The sequence below is a fragment of the Drosophila pseudoobscura genome, chromosome 2, assembly GCF_009870125.1.
Source record: "Drosophila pseudoobscura strain MV-25-SWS-2005 chromosome 2, UCI_Dpse_MV25, whole genome shotgun sequence".
Taxonomy (NCBI): domain Eukaryota; kingdom Metazoa; phylum Arthropoda; class Insecta; order Diptera; family Drosophilidae; genus Drosophila; species Drosophila pseudoobscura.
The window spans coordinates 28875236-28898805 of record NC_046679.1 but is presented as its reverse complement, the minus strand read 5'-3'; the positions used below and the strand labels follow the sequence as shown (position 1 = coordinate 28898805).

Here is a 23570-nt window from a genome sequence, read left to right as displayed (position 1 = left end):
GGTGAGAGCGAAAGATATATATGCCTCAGCTATGCTTTTCAGTTGAGCAGGTAACGGAGCTGTGGCAGAGATTCTATTTTTAGATAATTAATACTCTGTAATTATCGATTTTTATGCTATATACATAGATCAAATTTAGCTGGCTGGCTGGCTGGGTGTGTAGCCAAATATTTGCTCAGTTCCTGGACTGATAGCCGGGAGACCTGCCTGGAGGTGGCTACGAGCGTCTACATATATAACGTCATATGACTATTAGCTAAGTTCGCTGCCGTATAAACAATGGATATGATATGCTAGGGTATCAAAGCGCCGGGGCTGCTCAAAACACCTAGCATTGCTCCTTTGTGGAAGTGTACCTCTATTATGTCGTTTGTTGATTGTAAAAATAATGCAAATATTCCAAACATCTGGTTTATTGGGTTTTGGCTTGCTAAATAGTTTTTATTGGCTGTATTTCTCCGGGGGCTAATTCATTTCAATAAGTATTTGTTTGATATTCGGGTTCCGTTTTTTACTTAACATATAGAATTTCTATTTTAAAAACGTTTACTTATATGTATATTTATGCGTGTATACGTGTGCCGTTTACTAAATATTCATGTTTTTTTTTGTATGTAGAAATAAAATATTGTTGGCTTAAAACTAAGAAAAAGTTTCCATCACCTCAACTGCACAGTTAATTTGTTTTGTTTCTATATTATTTGTAGGTGTGTGGTTTTTTTTAGATAAATGCATTGTTCTGTAAATGCAATGAGAGTTTATAAATATTTAAGATTTGGCTTTGAGTTTTGAAAGTAAAGAAATGCTGTATTTTGTAGGGCTAGTGCCCCAGTTAACGGTTTCTTTCGGCCATAACCTTGCAAATTTTTCGGAAATAGATATGGATGGAATCCGATTACTACCAAAGGATATTACACATTGAGCGACAGACATTTTGTACTTTCCACGAGACGTCTACAAATTTTTTTAAAGAAATTGGCGAAATTGAACATTTTGGGTTAGGTATATCCACCCTATCGACACGAATCAAAAATCATGGGAATGGTCGTACTATTATCCTTTCAATTCATTAAATTTGTGGATTGTGGGGTTGCAGATGCCACCAAAAAAATAATGAAAGTGCGCAAAGGCATTTTTAGAATTTAAAAAGAGATTTTCGGGGTATTGCTAAATCTAAGTATAACAAAGTGATCTACCTATCCAGACCTAATTTTTGTCTCGCGGAAAGTACATTCAAAGGTTTTCATTTTATCGCCCAGGGTAATCTTTCTATATCATTATAAAGATAATATATCGACTCTGTAATTATATTGTTTTTGTACTAAAAATAGTAACTTAATTCGAAAAAGCGCTGCTTTTTAATGGGGGTGGGGAAATTAGTTTACAGTTCGTTAAACACGAGATAATAGTAGTTATAGTTATTGTTAGTAAATTTTGTAAATCAATTAACACCTGTTCAGAATGACACTAACCATTTTTTTGAGCAATTCATTCGGAAAACAATTAATTATATTCTATATATTGGAGATTATTGTTGATTTGCAAGGCTATATGGCACCGAAAACTTGAGAGGTTGTTGTTTGTTTCTGTGCGAGTGTTAGATGTTTTTCTAGTAACTTAAATGCTAGTCTCTATAGGGCTTGGATTATGTTTGGTTTAGCTTTGATATCTATGGGGTATGTGGTGTATATACCTATATATTCCTGTTCTCTAAAGCTGCAATTGCATACAAGTAAAAGGAACAAATTTGGCCAAAGGAAACTTAAGTTTGTGTCTCGTACGAGTAGATTTTCAGAGATATATCATTTCTTTTTACGTTTTTTATATCACACTCATGGTCGAAATATCGAAACCGCCGCCGCTGGTCCAGTAAATCCTATAAATTAAACCGTTTACTGGCACCCCTCATTCGACGATTTCCCCCTCTACATGGATAACTCTTGGCGGGGCTTGTTTATGTGCAGGCGCTGTGGATCCTGCGGCGCCACACAGATATCGGTTAGTATGACCACCTCGTAGGGACTACAGTCGGGCATGTGGAGGAATCCACACAGCCAGCCATAGAATCCCTTCTCAATGTCCGTGATGTCGTTCACCCAGCTGCTGTACTGCAGACTCAACTGCCGGAAACCGGAGTAAAGGCCCAAGCCAAAGGTGCACAGAACTATGGCCAGCGGATAGGCCAAAAAGAGCAGCGGTGTGACGAAGATCTTGTGCAGATACGACTTCTCCTCACAGTAATAGTTGAACATGTTGTACCAGGTGAGGGTGCCAATGTAGAAGGAGTACACCGCCGAAATAATCGTTACAAACGGCAGGCAGAGCAGAGAGATGAGGAAGATGTGCAGCCCGATGGCACAGCTGCAGGTGCAGCAGAGGCTGCGACCCTTCTGCGACTCATTGGCCATGGCATGGGCATTCAGTTGCTCCAGCTCCTCGCGACTTATGTTGATCTGCAGATCAATGGACTGGCCCTTCTTCCTGCCGCGCTTGATGGTGCCCGTCATGGTCAGATAGTTGCCGCCGTCGGCTGCCTTCCGTGCCTGATACCGCTCCAGGCTATGATCGTACGTATTCAGGACACTGGTCTCCCCCGACTCCAGATCCTCGTAGTTGGCTATGTCCGGCGATGAGCGTTGATTCCGTGCCGTCACGGGCAGATCTGCGGTCCGTATGTTGACCCTCTTCTTCGACGACGACCGATTGCTGAGGCAATCGTGGCTCTTGCTTATTTTGGCGTCCAGGCTGCTCTCCGAGTAGCAGCAGCTGCTGGGCGTCACTGTGCTGCTCTCATGCCGCTGCGATGTGGACTTGGTGCCCTGTGAGATCGACTCGAAGTTCTGCAGCTCATTGATGTTGGTCGTAGAGCGGGCCGACTTATTGCTATGCTGCGTTGAGCTGGCCGAGTGGGTGCTGGCAATCGTATCCTGGGCATTCGGCACACCCAACTCCCCCGGCAGCTGTGGCAGTGGCTGCTTGTTCTTGATAATCAACTTAGACTTTAGCAGCTCCTCCTCGAGGGTGGGATTCGAGGGCGACAGCTTGGGTCGATTTTGCTAGAGTTCAAACAGACAGCAGATATAGGAGGAGCATAGTCGCATCATCGTTTTTGGACACTCACCTGCACACTGACTATATGGTCCACATAGTTTTGCTTCTTGGCCTCAGTTTTTGTTTGTTGACGCTTTCGCGGTGGTATGAAAACAGGGCGTTCCTTTGTCCCTGTGCTCATATCGACGGACAGGCCGCTCGAACCTTTGCCCACCATTTTGTGTCGCCTTTCCTTTGAGTTTCGTGTTTGCACAAAAACTACATATTTTTCTTGCACAATTTCCCCAACATGCTGCTCGTTTTTTACTGTTTCTATTACTGTGTGCCCGTTACCCAACGCCCAACACTCACACACACACACACGCACGCACAAAATGCACTTCCGGCCGTTGTCTTGTCCGTTTGCCTGTGCTTTTATCGATTTTTCCTGGTCATCGTTCGGCGGCGGCACGTCCTTGTGCTGATTTTGCGTTCATTGGCGTTTGGGGGCGGTGCTGCTGCTGCTACTGCTGCTGTTGCCGACGTGCATTTTTGGGCTGGGCGGACAATGTTTACAAAAAACTGGCGCCTGCGCTCAAAGTGTTTTGGCAAACTGCAATTTCTGCAAACAACAACAGCTGTTTGGTAAGGATTTAATGGCTGCCTCTGAAAAAGGCGGTTCATGGGAGTGTACATGTGTATGTATGTGGTCCTATGGGGGGAGAGGTTGGCGAGGTTGAAGCGTTTAATACATATGTAGATAGAAAAAAAAATTATAAAGCTGGAAAAACATTATTACGAAATGAATTTCTGAAAGAAACTAAAAACTATTCTTATATTGGCTTTAGTTAAAAAAAATAAAGGCTTCAAAAGTAAAGAAAGTACAATCATTTTAAATTCAAAAGTAACGGGCTGAAAGCTTTTTAAGCTTTTTAGATTTTACAACAAAATATTAACTTTTAAGAAAAACTGAATTAACAAACTATAATGAAATTTAAAATTTCAATTTAATGTACTTAAACATTTTTAAATCAGTGCCTTAATTTTTATACCATTCTCATCTGACGATCACCTACGTTTTTTGCTTTGACCTTTTTTTCTTAGGGCTTCTTTAAGACACAATCCAATAAAACAGAGTCCCTAAAATTAATCAATCTTGTAGAAAATTGATTCATCTATCGCATAAAATTATGTGTTCACAGCGAGGGTCCTAGCTAGCTATAAATATAAGACCGAATATCAAAATTGAGGAATATGATTTATAATCATGGACGGAGAACGATTAACCCATTATCGACCAGTGGCTTTTAAAATACTTTCCACGAAAATTATGAATCTTTAAGAATTGTATTGTAGTTCAGGTGAAAAATATTGCGGTAACAAATGGATCTACAAGAAGAGTTTACATGCAGTATTATTAACCGCTGTGTAACTCAAGCTTTTAACCTGTTTAACTAGAGGGGGGGTTAAGTGGGCTAAATTCAGTCGCAATGACAACACTAACGATCAACCGGTGCCGGCCCCGCCGCCTCTTATTCTGCGCCTCGCCTGGAACTTATCGCAAAAACTATTTCCACTACCAAGATGTCCGCAACAGAAGGCAAAGTACGTACCCAGAATATTAATTAGAACAGCAACAAAAAGCCAGATACTAAACGAACATGCACTACACCTTCGCAGGTAATTAAATGCAAAGCTGCAGTGGCATGGGAGGCGAAGAAGCCGCTGATCATTGAGGATATCGAGGTGGCGCCCCCTCAGGCGCATGAGGTGGGTCTGGAAAATTCCATTTATGATTTGGTTTATAGTCCACTTTAAATCGCTTGGCAGGTTCGCATCAAGATTACAGCCACTGGCGTTTGCCACACGGACGCGTTCTCGTTGAGCGGTGCAGATCCTGAGGGTCTCTTTCCAGTGGTTCTTGGCCATGAGGGCGCTGGCATTGTGGAGAGCGTTGGCGAGGGCGTCACCAACTTCAAGGCTGGCGATCATGTCATTGCCCTTTACATTCCGCAGTGCGATGATTGCAAATTCTGCAAGAGCGGCAAGACAAATCTTTGCCAGAAGATTCGCCTAACCCAGGGCGCTGGTGTCATGCCCAATGGCTCGTCCCGCTTGTCATGCAAAGGTCAGCAGCTGTTCCACTTCATGGGCACCTCCACATTCGCCGAGTACACGGTGGTGGCCGACATATCGCTGACGAAAATCAACGAGACAGCTCCATTGGAGAAGGTGTGCCTTTTGGGCTGTGGCATTTCCACGGGCTATGGCGCTGCCTTGAACACCGCAAAGGTGTGTATTGTTTGGGTTTACATAAGAGCTATAGTTATTTAATTAATTATTTAGGTGGAACCCGGCAGCACTTGCGCCGTCTGGGGTCTGGGTGCAGTTGGACTGGCCGTGGGTCTGGGTTGCAAGAAGGCTGGCGCCGGCAAAGTCTACGGAATCGACATCAATCCCGACAAATTCGAACTGGCCAAGAAATTCGGCTTCACCGACTTTGTCAATCCCAAGGATGTGGCCGACAAGGGAGCTATTCAAAACTATCTGATTGACCTCACCGATGGCGGTTTCGACTACACCTTCGAGTGCATTGGCAATGTGAATACCATGCGTTCCGCCCTGGAGGCAACACACAAGGGCTGGGGCACATCGGTGGTCATTGGTGTGGCCGGCGCTGGCCAGGAGATTTCCACTCGACCCTTCCAACTGGTTGTGGGTCGTGTGTGGAAGGGATCTGCCTTTGGCGGTTGGCGTTCGGTCTCGGATGTGCCCAAACTGGTGGAGGCGTATCTAAAGAAGGATCTGCTGGTGGATGAGTTCATTACCCACGAACTGCCACTATCAGAGATCAACAAGGCATTCGATCTGATGCACAAAGGCGAGAGCATTCGCTCTATTATCAAGTACTAAGGATGTCCACCAAGACGGTTTGATTTTTCACTTTTTTATCAGCAAGCAAAGTGTATTCAAATAAATGGAATCTTTCTTTAAATGTTTATTTATGAAACAGCTTATCGCCTGGGGGTCGGTCGCCTTTTATAAATTGTGCCACTTCTCGAATGGTCTTCTAATCTAAGTAGTGAGCTTTGAATGCTTTGGCGATTGTGGTTGGAGTTTAAATATAGAATTTCACAACTTAGCTCAATTCCAATCACGTTATCATCCTTGACCTGCTCTTTGCAGCGCAGCAGCTTTCCAGCAGCGTGATATGTTAATTAGTGGAAAACAAGTTTTCTTTTATCTAATAAACACTAATTAGACCCAAAGACTGTTTGACGCTTGACTAAAACTCGAATTTATAGATTTATTTATGAAGACTGATAGGTACGGGACATAAATAATGCTGTATGAACCATATTGTGTTCATGTTTCAAGAGTTTTTATTGATTTATTATTATATTATTTCTTTTTTCTTAATATTGGAAGGTTGTAGTCGCTTCGTGTGAGTTCTCCAGGGTTCAGTAAACTTCATGCTGATACAGCCGAATACAATGTTGGGGCCGACCCTATATTGCGTGTAGATCTCGTTCAAAGTCCAAACAAACCATGGAGCTATAAGCCATTAGATGAAAGAGCTATGCATTCTCCATTTTATCAATCAAGAAATGCCATCTTTAAGCACAATAAACCCCATTAAAAAGTTACCCAAATTACACGTACATATGTATGGTCTGTATTTGATTATGTAGTACAACGAGGTTTACACACAAACACAGATGCAGATGCTTAAAATCTCTATTAATTCTAGTATGTATATTATTTAGTCCAACAAATACGTAGCAGTTTTGGTATAGTTTGGTTTTCTTTATAAATATAATTCTCATTTTAAATGCGTATGTATTTCTTAGATAAACTTATGCTTATATACAAATGTCTTTTATTATTAATACGATATTGCGCATATATTTAAGTGTTTGTTCATTTGCTTTGATTTTGTGACTACGGTACGGATCACGCTGAGACATTAAAAACGTACAGAGCTGCCTTAAAAATGGCCTATGCCACTATGGGAATATTTATGGGGTATACATACTAGACTGTGTTGTCCGTCAAGAGAGTATAAATATGATTGCAATTTGAACATTAAATGCAAAGGGTTTGAGAACAGAGACAGAGACATTATTGAAACCAAAACTATTTGCTGGAAAACTAATATGTAAAAACTGCTAGGACCACTATGGGATTATTTATGGGTTACAAATATATGTAAAACTAGACTGTATTTTTCGGCAAGAGAGTATAGGTTAGGTTAGGTTCAGGCGGTAGCCTGGGGGAGTGATGATAGATTGCAATTTAAACATTAATTGCACAGGGCTTGAGAACAGAGGCTGAGTAATAAGTTAACATAAAATATAGAGACATTATTGAAACCAAAACTATTTGGGGGGAAGCTAATATTTGAGCACTTGTAGGACCAGATTAGCTCGATCAGCTCAGCGGCGGCAGTCGTGCTCCTGCCGCCAGGGCCATCTCTCACATTTGAGTGTTGTAGTACAAGTCTTCGTCGCACGGGTATCCGTACAAGTACGGATGATGGTATGGCACTCACGACCAGCGCGACTTCTGCAGGTCTATCTGTCCCTCCAGGGTCTTGGCCAGATAAATGACGAACAGCTGGAGCAAGGCAACGCCCAGGGCCACGCCAGCAATCACATAGAGATTTCGTTCTACCCAGACGCGCACGATTTCAATGCAGCCGCTAGTCCAGATGCGCTTGCTAGCGGCTGCCACCGAGTGCTCCTGCACGCCATAGCCGCACATAATGTTGACCAGGCCGGAACTGATGTCGGTGGCGTTGATGCAGCAGCTGTAGGGCACGCCGCACTTTTCAACAGATGGGGAGGAGCAATTGAAGTACTCGTTCTTGCCTGCAATAGGAAGGGGAAATGTCGATTAGTTGCAGTCAACTGTGTTGCAGGCTGATTGTGACTCACTCCAGTCCTGGTAGCCAGCATTGCTGAGGCCACAGCACTTGAACTCTTGCTGCGCAAAGTCAATGAAATTCTGCAGATCTGAGTCATCGCGGTACGAGTGTATAATCTTCTCGGCAAACTGTGATTCCAAGAATGAGTTCATGTACTGCGGGAACACGAAGCAGATGATGGCTGCAATGAGAAGAGAGATAATATTCTTCCTGCGTTGGTAATCGGCGTGTGTACCCACCTAAAGTCATTTCCATGATGAAAAACATAAGCAGACACATCGAGTAGAACTTCAGCAGGCAGGTGTTCTCCCGCAGAGCTCCTAGGCATCCGGCAAAGCTGACCACGAATATCACACAGCCCGCAATAATCATCACCAAGGATATATTGAAGATCACATCGTAGACGGTGTCCAGGCGCAGCCACCCATTGCCATCCTTCAGTTTGTCCATGAACGCGTACACACCGATGGCCAGGAGCAGGCCGCCGAATAGCCAGAAAAGGAAATTCAGCAGGAAGATCATGTATTTCACGCAGGAGCTGACGTAGGTGAAGTGGTGGGGATACGACATCCGCGGATGCATGTAGCTGCCCCCATGGTGGTATCTGTGGTTACTCATACTACTCGTATTTGTCGAAATCGAATGATTTTATCTGAATGAAACACTTCTGTTCTTAATATCTGGCTTGTCTTCTTCTTTATCAAGTCCACCCCCACGGTTTGTTGACGCCCTCTTTGCGTGTGGTCTTTTCGCGAGCTCAATGGTATCCCACTCTCATGGTGCGCGCTTTGGCTGTGTTTAGTGAAGCTCAGCACACAACAATGGATTAATTTTTCACTGATTTTTTGTATAAACAATTACATTACTCAGAGATAAAAAATAACAAATTCGACGGCGTTGCCACACAGTTTTCTGTGGTTGACAAAGAGAGAAGCAGTGTTAGTTTTTCCTCTGAACGGCTGGCAGCACTGCCAATCAGCTGTTCGCTCTGCGTGCGTTGCGCTGGGAATGGCATGTTTTTAATCTGTTTTTTTTTGCTGTTTGCTGCTGTTTTAAGCTTTTTTAAGCAAGTTTTCCATTTTCCTTCGCTGCGTAACAACGACGCGCGCTTGTTGGTCCGCGTGCACGCTTTACAAAAACTAGCCCACAAAGTTATAAACAAAGGCCAAAAATAGAAATAAACTATTTGAAGCAGGTGAGATATATTTTCTAGCGCCGTTCGTCCCAATCAATTCAAGGACACTCAGTCCCCCACCAGCCCCCGTAAGTGGCAATGTGTTAGTGGTCATATTTGGATTTGTTCTGACATTGAAGGAAATTGTGTTTGTTGGCCCCAGGTTATGAGAGGGGGGTTCTACGAGGCAGACAATTTTCTTTTAATGAGCGTGTGTGCAATTGAGCAACAACGGCTTTCTCTCTAATGCGCTTTCTCCCGTGTGAACATACATACACAGGCGGGGACATAGAAGCAGTCAAAACAAGTTGCACAAAAATAGAACGGATAAAGACGGAAGTGGCAGAAATTGCATAAATATTAGTCGTGTGTGGGTGGACAGACCTGTGCAAGACATATTAGATAGAAGGTACGGCAGCCTCCGTTCTGGAGTGCATCTATCCGCGAATGCACTCAAACGCTATACATATTATTCGCTCAATTAATTAAAACACACAGAAGAGAGTGGGTCTTCCCCTACCCCATAATCAATATACCTTTGGCCTGTCATTGACTTTCCCGTTTTTCCCCATGTTGTTTTGCTCTCGCCATTCACATCGAACGGTGATTAAATAACCAGCCAGTGCCAAGTGCAGCAGCAGTGCAGGCACCGTTAGTTGCCGTCTCCTCCTACGCCTTCTGTGATTGTCACTTTAAATTTTGTCTGCTGAAAAGTTGAAAATGTTTTCACTTTCTCGCCACGCACTGCAGCACACACGAAATTTCGCACTTATTGCTGCTGCGGCTGCCAAGTGGAGACACCCCAATCGCAATCCATTAGGAGTACTCGCAGCTGCAGTGCCCATCGCACACTGCTTTGCAGGTGAGTGTACTGGGGAGGGGTGGTCTATTTATGGGCTTGGTCTGGTTCCCGTGTGGGTGTGTCCAGGCCACACAATGGATTTGATTCATTTGTTGAGCCAATTTATATAGAAATCAATCGATTGACCAGTGTCTACTTATAGACGGAATTTTCTAGTTCAAATTGTCTTGTGCATTCCTTATGCACGCCATAATACCCTACCCCCGTGCCCCTGCATCTTGCGAAATTAAATCATTGTCTACGACACAGTCGAGTGGTTTTCTATTAAAAAAAAAAACCAAATTAAATTAGACTGTCTTGCCCCTCCTCCCGCACTCCTTTTCCCACTATATGCTGTATGTATTTTGTTTACACTCAACGATCGATGGGCGCCACTTTGTTTTATTGCAGCATAAAGTGCTATTTTTAAACCATATGCGTTTCTTCACTCTATTTGTAGTAGTTCCATGCGTTTCTTCGCTTTATTTGTAGTCGGCTGCACTTAACCAATCTGTTTACACCTCCCACAATTAGGTTTATTGCCTGCCTCGGACTTTGTATACAAATTGTGTGTGGGGTGGAGGACGCGCGAGTGCATTTTGTGGCATATCAGATGGGGGAGCAGTCTCTGGTTTATCAAGGGAAAATAAACACCAGTAGGTACATTTCTCCAGGTTTATTTCTTCTATTTACGAAAACAAGATGATTTTGGGTTTTCTGAAAATACATTTCGCAATTCATGGCTGATAGTACTAGGCTCTGGTTTCTTATCTTGCTTTTAAACTAACAAATTATGGTTGCCCAAGGTTTAGTTTAAAGTTCTACTGATAGGTGAACGATTAAGAAAGCTTAGCGACATAATGTTTTTCGCATAATTATACAATTTCCATTACTCAATTGGTGGTAAACTAAGCAGCACACACGGACCGCACATAACTTAACCGCAGCTTAAGTACATTTTCCGTTTTAAATTACAGATACGCGTCACGACAGCGACGAGGCTAAGACGAATCCCAGTAAAGCCAACAACATGGAGAATAAAACCGAAAAGGTTACCGTTAACAAAGAGGAGCTGCGCAAACGCCTAACCCCACTGCAGTATCAGGTTACTCAGGAGGCGGGCACCGAGCGGCCCTACACAGGTGCGGCAAGCACAATAGAAGAGTTTCAAAACATACTTATATTTGTGTATTAACCACCCACTAATTCCTGTTGCAGGCTGCTACAACAAGCACTACGAGAAGGGGGTGTACCAGTGCATTGTGTGTCATCAGGATCTGTTCAGCTCGGACACGAAATACGACTCGGGCTGCGGCTGGCCAGCGTTCAACGATGTCCTCGACAAGGGCAAGGTAACCCTCCATCGGGATGCCAGCATACCAGGTATGTAGCCTCGGTTCGGTCCGTTTAGCTGTCTATCGTCTAGACAATGTTAAGCACACTTAGATGTTATTTGCAAAAACCGTTTTTGAGTTGAGTTTCTATATCATTTGCCGTTTCGTTGCCATATAATCAAAGTTTGTGTTGAGCTTAGGAGATACTAGCCTCAGATAAAAGATAACAAGATGTTTGATAACCAACCTGTAAAATACGAAGCAAAGACAGATAAAAAACAGTTCAGTTCTATTTTATGTTCTATAGCCAAAGAAATGTATTTGCAAAATGATTTCATTATTGTTCTGTCCCCTATATACATATATATTTTTGTTTGTTGCTTTGTTTTGGCTTGGTTTTGTCTTGAAATTGTGGTACGTGTTCCCTAGAGTTCACTGTAGTTGTGCCGTTCGTTAGACGCTTGAATGCCAAACTGTCGGCCATTTGATGATGATGATGATGATGTTGTTGTTCTTGTTGTTGTTGTTGTTGTTGTTGCTGTTGATTGTTGATGAACCTGAATGTGCAACTAACCGAAGAAGAAAAGACTAAAATGAATTCCTAATTGAGTATTATTCTTTTATTCACATCTTTTTTCCCACCCAAAACTATAAACTAAAAACTAAAAAACAAAAACCTCTAACTTTCTCCAAAAATGTCCAACAACAAAAACAAATGCAACCAAAATTTCATATATTCCGTCTCTCTCTCTGCTGCCCGAAAACCTCTCTAAACATATATGATTAAAACAACAGTAGTAATTTCAAAAACGTTAGGCATGGTACGCACTGAGGTGCGCTGCTCAAAATGCTCGGCACACATGGGCCACGTCTTCGACGATGGACCACCGCCCAAGCATCATCGTTTCTGCATCAACTCGGCGTCGATAGATTTTGTGAAGAGTGCACCGACAGCCGCCTCCACGACGACATCGTCCAAGAAATAATGCTCGATCTGTGTACTGTTTAGTGTCTCACCGCCTTCCCAAAAAACAGAAGCAAATGAATGAAGTCTCAAGCAGAATTAACGTGTTATGTTACAAGATATTTAGATATTTTATAGGAGTTTATTATGCAAAAAAATGTTCGTGAAACCAATGCTTGGCAAAAAGATATTGTATGTATGATAAATACTCAAATGTATTATGGAACGAGGAGTGAGACATAAATTATGTATTTCATGGAAGAAAAAAATGGGGTCTGATATACTCGGCATTAACGATCAGTCTGAAGATCCTTTGGTTTGGTTTAAGTATACTTCATTTTCGGTTGAATTTAATCCATCTTTCACGCGACTCTCTACTGTCTTTCGGTTTCAATATGACCCACCCACCACCACCAAAATCCATACAAAAAACTAAACCCAATCATCAGGCACGTACACAAGCTTAATACCCGCCATCATTCTCGTATCGTATCGATCATAGTTCAAGGTCAGTCGTCGCTATATTTGGGTTTGAGAGCTCCATTATGTGTATACCGATATTATAATTCTATTTTGATGGTGCATTCATTTTGTTTTTGGTTTTGCTTCTTACTCATGCCCAAAAATATTATATTTCGTTTTTTTGATTTGTATATTTGATTTATGTATAACATAATGCAATACTACTGTATCGTATCCAATCCCATTACATACTATATATAAATATATAGTGTCAAACAACTTGAATAATGTGTATTTTCGTATATTTTCTATTTCTCTTTTTTTTAACTCGCTTCAAACAAAAAACTAAATGTACGCCTATAAACGTTCTTTGGGGGTTTGTTTTGCTAACAACAAATAAAAATACACACACACACGAAATCCATTGTTAAAAATTGTAACAAAAAAACACTCTCACACACACACACACACACACATGATGCATACAATTTTGCTTTATTAACCGCATAATGATTATATCCACCGATCTGCAAATACAAAAAAAAAATAAATAAATATAAATCATTCGTTACGTTACTTGTCATCTCTTTTTGCCTCATTAACGACGTCCAATCTTTTTCTTCGCTCTCTCGATTTCGCCTCTCTGCTGCACTTGCACTCTCCTTCACTCCTCCCTCCCCCCATCGCCCTGTCACCTGACATTCTCTCTTGCTGTCTCCGCTGCACTCTCATTATTTGCCGTTGCATTTACTGTTTCTTCTCTTCGCATTCAACCGTTCTCTTTTGACGTCCTGACTGTACCCTTCGCTCTCCTGTTCCCGCTCTCGCTTTTTCTCTTCGCTTTTCATTTCATTCATTTTGCAATCTATTTTCTTTTAATTTGGTTTTTTTTTTATAAAAACTTTAATTTGATCTGCAAAAAAAAAAATGATTGTAAAACAAAATTGCGCTATATAAAACCAACAACAAAACGTATCCAATTAATCTCACAAATTTGCAAAAATACAAATTACAAAGGGGGCAATATTTTACTACTAATTGCACATCCAGAACGCATACGCACCGAGGTACGCTGCGCCCGCTGCAACGCCCACATGGGGCACGTCTTCGAGGATGGACCCAAGCCAACACGCAAGCGTTACTGCATCAATTCTGCGTCCATAGAGTTTGTCACGGCCGATCCCGCAGCGACAGGAGGAGCGGCGGCCACTGTGGCCACTGTGGCCACTGTGCCCATTGCACAGCAGTAAATGACGAGGGAGAGAAATCAACGAAGCGAATCAAAAAAGGAAAAGGAAAATGGTGTGACCGTTACCAAAAGCTTGTGCGAAAGGAGTCGAAACGAAACTCAAAACTGTTGCTGTTAAGACGTTTTTTACATGTATTTTCTAACTATTTCCGCAAGTGTGGCCAATTTTAGCTTGTAGTCGAATGTCCGTCTGGGAATCAGTTTGTCCAAAGGCAGCTGTCCGTCATATACTCGTGTGTGTGTGTACGTATGTGTGGAAAACGTAGGCGTCAGTTTTTTTCCTGGGAAATCCTCCGTGTGTTTTGTGTAAATAGCTAAAAGTTTCTCCTATTTAATTTGTTTGTTATACATAGAATACCGAATACTACCCCCTGTACAACATTGAAACACATTACTAATTTTAAAGTGAGCGCGCTAAATAAACGTGTATTTTTTACAATATATAAACATCTGTTTTTATTCTTGACAGAGAGGGTATAATGATTTTGAGCAGAGATTTGAAACGCAGATCGGTATAGAATCACTATATTATAAAGCTGCAGCCGCACAGGAACGACAGTTCATAAGGCAAGTCTTTGGCTTAATGAGCTTTCGATAGCCTTTCCAAAATGAAATAAAAAAATCGAAGTATAACCATGGCTCTGCAAGGGTATCAAAAGCTTCGGCTTCAACGGTAGCTTTCGATTCTGGTTCTTGTTGTTATTGGTTTCACCGACGCAGTTGCCATTCAGGTGGGAACAGCTGCACGGCGCTGTTATTGAGTCACTGTACAGATGCTGCGGTCGCTCTGTTGCGTTGCTGTGATGTAACAGCCCCACCGAAAGCATGAAATCGAAATTTATTTACGGCCTCACAAAAGTCAATTGACTTTAATTGTTTTGTATTTGTTCATTCATCTGTGGCTTTGGAAGGTAAATTTGTATTTAAATTAAGTGTTGTGTTTTGTGATAAATCGATAACGAAAGCTGTGAGAGCTAGAAAGTTCCTTCGATTCGATCTTAAATTACAATCAACAGCAAAACCACGTGTAGGGTGTCTGAAAATTGATAGCCTGAACGCTACAGGTGGGTCGCTTCGATCGGACAGAGGACAGATATACATACAGACATACATATAAGCGATGTGCTGCTCGCGTGTAGATGTTTATTTGACATTCAAAAAGTAAACGTGAGCATATCGCCGGCTGTCGTCGGGCGCAACGTTTTGGTTCTGCATTTGGTTCGGCCGTCGCAGTATAAATCTTTTAATTATCTAACAATCGTTTGAACAGAGATTTCTGTGTAAATATAAATATATAAATAGGGTGTTTTAGACTGATAATGGCCATCCAGAGAGAGTGCAAAGATTAGATTGAGTACGGGCGTCCATGGCCTGATACAACAATTGTGGCCGTGTTATTAAAAAGCGCTTAACCAAACAGAACAGCCCAACAGCGGATTCATTCCACGAATGCGGAAAGCCAGCCCCAACCGAACGGCATACGCTATCCATTACGTTACTTTACGTTGCGCGCCACCGTTACACAATTATCACAATGAAAGAGTGGCTGAAAATTTCCTGCCTGCTATGCATCTTCGGATGTGTGCGCGAGATCCGACCCTCAGAGCCGTATGTCACCGAATATCTATTGGGTCCCTGGCGTAATATCACGGAGACTCAGGTGAATGGATGGCAAAACAATCTATAAATACCAATAAATAATATTAATTCTGTTTACAGCTCACACATGATGTCTATCCCGTGGGTACATATGCGTACCTGGTGCAATTGGTCTTTGTATTCCTCATAACCGACTTTCTGCGGTAAACATAATGGAACTTTTATACAAAAAATCCAAATAAACATCTTTCCATTTCTTTTGCAGCTACAAGCCGCTCATCATCACAATTGGAGCCACCGGTGTGATCATCTGGAGCATGCTCATCTGGACAACTAGTTTGTTGTCGCTGCAGATCTTGGAGTTCTTCTATGGGACCTACATGGCAGCAGAGGTGGCCTACTTCACGTACATCTATGCCAAGGTGGATAAAAAGTATTATCCTCGCGTTACATCCCACACGAGAGCTGCCATGTTTGTTGGAAAATTGGTTTCCGGCATTACCTCTCAACTGATGATCAATCTGGAGCTGATGAACTACAAAGAACTCAACTATATAACGCTGGCCAGTGAGTGGCAAGATATGCCTTTCCAAAAACAGAGACTTATTCAACCTGTTCTTTTTTCAGCTCAAATAATGGCCATGTTGTGGGCCTTTGGTCTCCCCAGAGTGGACAAGAGCCTGTACTTTCATCGCGAAGAGTCGTACGACACTCCAGAAGCCATATCGGATCAGTCCTCCTATACGCAAACAGAGTTGCCGGGGGATTCCAGCATGGAGGTGTCCAGTCAGTCGCAGGCGGACATTGCGAAGCAGCCCAGGGCCATGCGTTTGCTGTGGATTCACTTTCGCAGTGCATATACCAATGGCCGCGTGATCCAGTGGAGCCTGTGGTATGCCATCGGCCTGGCTGGCTACCTTCAGGTCACCTATTACATGCAGGTGCTGTGGAAGGTGATCGAGCCGGAACCGTTGATAGCCTGGAACGGAGCCGTCGATGCAGTGCTAACCGCTTTGGCTGCACTGAGTGCCTTGGCCGCCGGTTACCTGCACACGGATCGTCTGAATCCGCGCACAAGTCTGCTTATTCTGGCCTTCTTCTCTGCGTTGGAAGGAGGCTGCGTGCTGATCTGCTGCTGGACACACAATATTTATTGGTCGTATGTGGGATTCGTGTTGTTTGGTGGCCTCTATGGCTTCACCATCACAGTTTCCAGGTAAGATCCATCATGACTCTTGTTAGATATCTGTAGTTAACTCCTTTTCTTGGTCGTTGTAGCGCTGAGGTGGCCCGGCATCTGCAGGAGGATAGCTTTGGTCTAGTTTTTGGCTTTAATACGCTGATCGCACTCATTTTCCAGTCCCTGCTGACCATGATATTTGTCACAGAGACGGGCTTTGAACTCGATGCTGTGGGACAGTACACGGCCTATGCTTTCTATTTCATTTGCGTGGGCGTTCTCTATTTGATATCAGTCCTCGTGGAGTATCTCTGGTTTCGCGCAGCAACCAGGGAGAAGCTGGAGAACACTTTGGAATAGTTATAGATGCATTTAGCAAAGTACTTAAAGTCACCTGTTGGTGTGCACAAAAATATATGTAATTAGATTAAGTGAAGCGTGTTCCTATATGTTCTCGTTCCCGTTGAAAGTATTCCCGCGATTTCAGGGTTCGACAATAATGTGATTGTATTCCGAGAAAGATCGATTGGAAAAAGTTTAATCATTGTGTAGATATGTTCCATTTAAAGAAAGCCCCAATCTGTCTCAAGTGTCACGGAATAAAGACCTGCTTTTATAGACCATCATTGCTGTTTTTGAGTGCTGTGCTAATGATTTAATAAGCTGATAATTTATAAGGCGAATTGCGATTGTATCAAGCTCAAGCTTTGTCTAGCTGAAGGGTAATCTTGTTGCCCAGCAGACGCACCCAACTTTAACAATATTTCCAAGTTTAGAGCTTAAGGTATCTTTATAGTAACCCTCTGCTATGTGTACTATCTTCAACAACCTATAATTTTAAAGGCCTGTCATCGCTATAGCTTGTAAATATGGAAATGAATACATATGTAAGTATTAGCGGACATATACGAATTTGTACGTGAAGGTATGTACATGCATACATATGTGCGGGCCAGTTTTAGCACTGTTTTCAGCTAAGCTTTTGTGGAATTCCGCTGGGTTTCAAACAGTGCCTGCTAAACCCAGACTCCCCTATATTATTGTCTAAGTAAGTTTACGTCCATTTTTAGTGTATTCCTCGATTGAAAATCATCCAGAAATGGCATTTTATCCCTCTATAAAGATGTCTTTATTTTGTCAGGTTGAAATCGCATTTTAAACGTTTGAATGTCACCTTCCAAAGTTATTAATATTCACCTAGGAATCTCCCGGTTCTTTTAGCCTTATCACTCAATACTACCATGCATGTTACACGAGATTTTGATCAAAGTGCTTTAACTTATCAGCCTTCAATTTCACTCATAAGTGTATCGCGAACGAAAACAGAAACCACATTTTAAAGACCTACCAGGTTGTTAAGAATTTAAGTTATACTGAAAGATCCACTTAAGTGCTTTGCTAATAGTCTAATTAGCTGATAATTTTAATTCCATGGAGTGGGAACGGATCAGCGACTGCATCGTGATTGTGCTTTGGCTATGCTGAGAGCAAATTGGCGGAATCTTTTCATCGGATTTCCCTTACGCTCCGCCATGTGTGTGAAGTCCGACAGGCCCAGTCCATGTAGGTTGGCTCGTTGAAATTCTCCCGCGTCCAATCGCGAGTTGCGCTGATTATAAGACACGTCAAAACTAAATCTCTATAGTCAGAGAGGTACCCTCGTAACCCCTTGGCTGGAAGAATGTGTAATTATTTTAATAGGTTGTCTAAGCTTTCTAGACACCGCACAGCGCGTGCGTTCCAGCATTATCGCTGGATTGCAGTGAATATCGCGATTAGATTCGCATTGGCAGCCGCAGCGGGATGGAGTCGTGGCTGAAGATATCGTGGGTATTATGCATATTCGGGTTCCTGCGCGAGATCCGTCCCTCGGAGCCTTATCACGCTGAGATATTGATGAGTGACTGGTATCATGTCACCCAGGAAGAGATCAATCGTTCCGTCTATCCCGTGGGCACCTACTCCTATCTGGCTCTACAAATCTTTGTGTTCCTCATCACAGACTTTCTCAGGTAATCAGAACCCAGGCATGCAATAATGCGATCGCACCAAGGTCATACCTCTGTTTTCTCCCATCAGATACAAGCCTGTAATCATTGCCAATGCTCTGACGGGCATCTTAGTCTGGAGTACGCTGCTTTGGACCACAACTCTGACGGGGCTGCAGGTGGTTGAAGTGTTCTACGGCTTCTACCAGGCGGCAGAAGTGGCCTACTATGCTTACATCTATGCAAAGGTCGATAAAAAGTATTATCCGCTTGTGACCTCCTACACCCGGTCGGCCATGTTCGTGGGAAAGTTGGTGGGTGGTCTCCTGGCGCAGCTCATGATTGGCATGCATTGGATGGTCTACCGACAGCTCTACATCATCAGCATTACAAGTACGTTTAATACTCTGGCTAATCAGAAGATTTATAATACAGAAAATGATTTTTCCTGCAGGTCAAGTACTGGCGCTGTTTTGGTCATTCGGTTTGCCAAAGGTCGAAAAGAGCCTGTATTTCCATAGCCAATCTGGTGCTGGGAAAGATGACACAAAGTCCGATGCAGCAGTCATTGAGAATGGATCCCAAAAGCCAGAGGAAACGGTGGAAAAGCCTTCACCTGCCACGAAGCAAAGCTTCCATGCTTTTCAGCTACTGTGGACTCACTTCCACAGCGCCTACACAAATCCCACGGTCCTGCAGTGGAGCCTATGGTATGCCATGATACTGGCAGGCTTTCTCCAAATAAGCACCTACATGCAGGTGGTGTGGAAGTCCTACGATGAGCCCACTGTAAGTGGAGGCAGATGGTGGTATATTGTAGTGTCTTCAATGTTCTCTTTACCAGATTGCATGGAATGGAGCCGTGGACGCTGCTTTGACGGCCCTTAGTGCTGTCTTCTCACTGCTCGCGGGCTACTTTCCTGCGAGTCGCCTGAAGACGCGCACCAGCTTTCTGACCATAGCTGTGCTGTCGGTACTGCAGGGTGGCTGTATACTGCTCTCATCATGGACCAGCAATATATACTACTCCTATTTGGGCTATGTGCTCTTCGGCGGTTTATTTGCTTTTACCATAACGGTTGCCAGGTTTGTCCTAAGCCTCAATCTCTTTGTTGTCAATCTACCCATGTATCGCTCTTCTTGCAGCTCTGAGCTGGCCAGCAGCCTGGTGGAGGACAGCTTTGCCTTGGTCTTTGGCTTCAACACTTTTATTGCGCTCCTCTTGCAATGCATCCTGACATTTGTGGTTGTTTCGGAAAATGTCAATCTCAATTTGAACGTATTTGAACAGTTTACCGTTTATGCCTTCTATTTCATGGTAATTGGCATTGTTTACTTCACAGTTGTTGTATTGCAGTGCGTTTGGTCTGGCGTGAAAGGCCCGAAAACAAATAAAGAGGTCGTAAATTGATCATTTTGGTTTTTGGTAGCCTTTTGTTTACAATTATCGGTAGTAATATCTGTGTGATCACAACAACCTCATGATCGATAAGAAATAGTGGTCGATATCGATATATACAAAAATACAAAAATATTTCTGTGCAAAAATAAAAAATGTGAATGATCCAGTAGGGCTATTTCTTTCCAAACAATCTTTAATTGGCGAAAAGTATATTCAAACGCAATTAAACCTTTTTATTGAAATTAAATCGCAAATTGAAGAAACATATATATCGTACTCTATCGTACATCTCCAAATGGTTCATCTACCGATATACTCCTACTACTCTCACCTCTAACGCCCGGCTGGTTGTTGGTGGCGCGGGTTTTTGTTAACAATTGTTGTTAACAATTACAAACATTTAATTACATTGCCGCTTTTGACACTGCATACTGCAGTACAACACTAGCTGCCGTATCAGCGATACGTGGATACGTGAGTACGCTGTTCAAAGAACAATGGACATGGTTGACCTTACACCCTTCCTCGAAATTTTTGTTTACAGCCATAAAAAAGATGAGAGTTCTACGTCGCGGGACGGTACAAAAAATTGCTGTGGCCGTTTGCCTGGTGTTGTTGCTCTTCTCCTTGTATGTTTTAAATGAAGAGAGGGATTTGGATAAAAATGTTAAAATGTATGTCTTTACTCGTATCATTGCACAAATACCATGTCTGTTTGTGCTTGTGTGTGCTTTGCAGATAATCATTATTTATTAATTGCTTTTGCTTGTATATGCTTTTTCTCATGTGCAGCGAAATTATCGAGCGCTCCATTCGGGCGGCCATGAATCAAGGCGAATGCCGACATCCATACCTGGATGTGGACAATCCCGATATCATGCAATTCTACAAACCGGTGGGGAAAGTACACTGCGGCGACGGACTCGATTGGGTCATGTGCGAGGTGACTGCGAGAATGTTTGCGAAATAATCATATTCTTATGCCTCCTCTTAATCATTGTTTCTGTAGAAATCCATATGCTTTGTGAGGCCCGAGATTACTGCCAGTCACGAGGATGTCATTTGCTCTTACACGGACATCATACGCAAATCGGACTACAAGGTGCGCTTTGGGCGTACGCTGAGGGTCAAGGAGCCGTATGTCCTGCAGAGCAGTGACTTTGTCAAAGTATCATGCCGGTCGGGCAGCGGTCAAAGGTGACTCTTAGTTCATTCCTGCCTGTGATATCAGATTACACTTGTTTTCTTTGTCCCCACAGCTGGTTCGGTATGGCGCATGGTATCCGTGATACTGTGCAACGACCGCTGGCTGCCAATTTTGCCCCAAATCTGGCTGTATTGCCACCGGAGGCAGTGGCCCAGGCCCAGCCTCAGATGCAGGAAGTGCCGACCGCCTCGTTCTACAATGTTCTGATGTTCGGCTTTGATTCGCTGAGTCGCAACGCCTTCATGCGCAAGCTGCCAAGGACATACGAGTATCTGACCAAACAACTGGGCGCCACAGTGCTGAAGGGTTATAATATTGTGGGCGATGGCACGCCACAGGCACTGGTGCCTCTGCTGACGGGCTTTACGGAACTGGAGCTGCCAGAGACACGGAAACGGTTTTCGGGATCGGGCAGCGTGGATTCGTATCCCATGATTTGGCAGGATTTTGCACGTCTCGGCTACATGACTTCCTTCAACGAGGATTTGCCCAATGTGGGCACATTCACGTACCGCATGAATGGTTTTCAGTCGCAGCCCGTCGACCACTATCTTCGCACATATTTTGTTCAAGCAGAGCAAATGGCAGGCGACAGCCAGCCCAACTGTATTGGCCACCAGCCGGATCATATTACCATGCTGGAGTACACCAAGAATGTAAGAATTTCCCGCATCTTTTCAAGCTTAACTGAACCATATTCCCATTTTAGTTTATGCTTAAGTATCGTGATGCGCCGCGCTTTGTCTTCAGCTTTCATGGGGGACTCTCGCACGATTCCATCAATCTGGTGGGCGCAGCCGATGATGATGTACACGATTGGCTGGTCGCCCTCAAGGAGAAATCTCTGCTGGATGACACCATTCTCATTTTTATGGCGGATCATGGCAATCGCTTTGCAGAGGTGCGGGCCACCCTGCAAGGCAAGCAGGAGGAGCGACTGCCGTTCTTTAGCTTTGCCTTTCCCGAGTCCTTTAAGAAACGTTTCCCCCAGGAGTACAAAAACTTTCTGGCCAACGAGCAGCGCCTTACAACGCCATTCGATGTGCACGCCACACTGAAGCACATCATTCGTAAGCTTTTATCTTTCCATCGTATTGTTAGACCATCTCAAATGATTTATCTCTGCAGAGCTGCAGACCGCCAGCGACGAAGAGACGACTGTTGAGAGCGATGATATATCTCCTAAGCCCAGCATCCACATCTCGGAATTGGCTCGAGGACGTGCCATCTCGCTGCTTGAACCCATACCGACCAATCGCTCTTGTGCCGATGCTTACATAGAGCCCCACTGGTGTGCCTGCCTCAATTGGCGTCCACTGCAGCTGAACGACACTCAATACTCTGGCGTGATTCTCAAGGCGGCACAGAGCATTGTGGACACCATCAATGCGGCCACAGCCGAGCAACGAAAGTTCTGCGTTCCCCTGGACTTGCTTCGCGTAAATTGGGCACTGCGCCTGCAGCCGCACAAGGAGCTGCTGCAGTTCAAGACGAACAGCGACAGGGATGGTTTCCTGGCGGATATGACCGGCCAGACGGAGGTGCACGACGAGATGTACCAGCTGCAGCTGGTCACACAGCCGGGCAATGGGCTGTACGAGGCCAGTGTGTCCCACAACCTGCAGACATTCAGTGCGACAACAAAGCTCACGGATATCTCGCGTGTGAACAAGTACGGCACTCAGGCCAGGTGCATTTACGATCGTGATCCAGAATTGCGGAAATATTGCTATTGCCGCGACTAGTCAATGCGCACATGCAGACGCAAATAACGAACACTCTCTAGTCTGTAGTCTCAAACACAGAGATCTGCTAATCAATTAGCTCGATTAATATTCGAATATTCACAGCTGTTTGTATTTGTATTCTCCTCCCCACAATGTATTCATATTTGCCCCAAAAGACTACGATCGCTCTCTTTTTCGATATTAAGTTTGAAAGTCTGCCTCAGTTTTTGTAATATAAGTTCCTCAACTCAAAGCGAAAGAAAGTACTAATTATTTTGTATTTATAGTAGTAGAGAAAAGAGCAATGAAATGAAATGAAACCTCTCTGTAACCAAATAGCGAACACACATAGATATAGGTATATATTTTTATAATGCACTGTATTTATAGTCGCCTGTATGTACTTTTATTTGAATATTGATAAACATTTCTTCACATACAGACATTTACGATAAGTATATACGCGTAAGGGGGTGTGTTTTTGTT

The 23570-nt window shown here is 43.4% G+C and overlaps 7 protein-coding genes and 1 long non-coding RNA gene across 15 annotated transcripts; 5 read left to right on the top strand and 3 right to left on the bottom strand.

Annotated features, from left to right (window-relative positions):
- Positions 1-601: 601 nt before the first annotated feature.
- Positions 602-3693, bottom strand: LOC4803115 (uncharacterized). Its single transcript, XM_001359875.4, has 2 exons — positions 3122-3693; positions 602-3056 (listed from the first exon to the last, which is right to left on the bottom strand). The coding sequence occupies exons 1-2, from the start codon at positions 3266-3268 to the stop codon at positions 1926-1928; spliced, it is 1278 nt and encodes a 425-aa protein (XP_001359912.1). The 5' UTR covers positions 3269-3693; the 3' UTR covers positions 602-1925.
- Positions 3694-4509: 816 nt separating this feature from the next.
- On the top strand, positions 4510-6031 carry Fdh (alcohol dehydrogenase class-3 Fdh). Its single transcript, XM_001359874.4, has 4 exons — positions 4510-4635; positions 4711-4800; positions 4861-5322; positions 5377-6031. Exons 1-4 carry the CDS (start codon positions 4615-4617, stop codon positions 5941-5943), a joined length of 1140 nt encoding a protein of 379 aa, XP_001359911.2. The 5' UTR covers positions 4510-4614; the 3' UTR covers positions 5944-6031.
- A 652-nt stretch (positions 6032-6683) lies between these two features.
- On the bottom strand, positions 6684-8892 carry Tsp86D (Tetraspanin 86D). The gene is made up of 3 exons (XM_001359873.4): positions 8197-8892; positions 7968-8138; positions 6684-7901 (listed from the first exon to the last, which is right to left on the bottom strand). Exons 1-3 carry the CDS (start codon positions 8573-8575, stop codon positions 7579-7581), a joined length of 873 nt encoding a protein of 290 aa, XP_001359910.3. The 5' UTR covers positions 8576-8892; the 3' UTR covers positions 6684-7578.
- Positions 8893-8989: 97 nt separating this feature from the next.
- SelR (methionine sulfoxide reductase SelR) lies at positions 8990-14422 on the top strand. Of its 6 annotated transcripts, none has more exons than XM_003736863.3 (4): positions 8990-9152; positions 10950-11114; positions 11191-11355; positions 13750-14422. In XM_003736863.3, exons 2-4 carry the CDS (start codon positions 11003-11005, stop codon positions 13980-13982), a joined length of 510 nt encoding a protein of 169 aa, XP_003736911.3. In that variant the 5' UTR covers positions 8990-9152; positions 10950-11002; the 3' UTR covers positions 13983-14422. The 6 variants fall into 6 exon arrangements, with proteins under 6 accessions (XP_003736911.3, XP_003736910.3, XP_001359909.5 ...); XM_003736862.3 differs by lacking the exon at positions 8990-9152 and adding an exon at positions 9751-9993 and having other exon boundaries at positions 13783-14422; XM_001359872.5 differs by lacking the exon at positions 8990-9152 and adding an exon at positions 9751-9993.
- On the bottom strand, positions 14175-15852 carry LOC117183273 (uncharacterized). Its single transcript, XR_004468413.1, has 2 exons — positions 15740-15852; positions 14175-15662 (listed from the first exon to the last, which is right to left on the bottom strand). It is a non-coding gene; the product is annotated as an uncharacterized lncRNA (long non-coding RNA).
- On the top strand, positions 15484-17386 carry LOC4803111 (thiamine transporter 1). Of its 2 annotated transcripts, XM_001359871.4 has the most exons (5): positions 15484-15641; positions 15701-15783; positions 15846-16147; positions 16208-16796; positions 16859-17386. In XM_001359871.4, exons 1-5 carry the CDS (start codon positions 15516-15518, stop codon positions 17118-17120), a joined length of 1362 nt encoding a protein of 453 aa, XP_001359908.1. In that variant the 5' UTR covers positions 15484-15515; the 3' UTR covers positions 17121-17386. The 2 variants fall into 2 exon arrangements, with proteins under 2 accessions (XP_001359908.1, XP_033232517.1); XM_033376626.1 differs by having other exon boundaries at positions 15846-16796.
- A 147-nt stretch (positions 17387-17533) lies between these two features.
- LOC4803110 (thiamine transporter 2) lies at positions 17534-20192 on the top strand. Of its 2 annotated transcripts, XM_001359870.4 has the most exons (5): positions 17534-18772; positions 18840-19141; positions 19203-19537; positions 19593-19834; positions 19895-20192. In XM_001359870.4, the coding sequence occupies exons 1-5, from the start codon at positions 18564-18566 to the stop codon at positions 20157-20159; spliced, it is 1353 nt and encodes a 450-aa protein (XP_001359907.2). In that variant the 5' UTR covers positions 17534-18563; the 3' UTR covers positions 20160-20192. The 2 variants fall into 2 exon arrangements, with proteins under 2 accessions (XP_001359907.2, XP_015038295.1); XM_015182809.2 differs by having other exon boundaries at positions 19593-20192.
- A 272-nt stretch (positions 20193-20464) lies between these two features.
- LOC4803109 (uncharacterized) lies at positions 20465-23525 on the top strand. The gene is made up of 7 exons (XM_001359869.5): positions 20465-20624; positions 20695-20824; positions 20943-21093; positions 21160-21347; positions 21410-22013; positions 22067-22427; positions 22486-23525. Exons 2-7 carry the CDS (start codon positions 20706-20708, stop codon positions 23100-23102), a joined length of 2040 nt encoding a protein of 679 aa, XP_001359906.2. The 5' UTR covers positions 20465-20624; positions 20695-20705; the 3' UTR covers positions 23103-23525.
- The last annotated feature ends 45 nt before the right edge of the window (positions 23526-23570 follow it).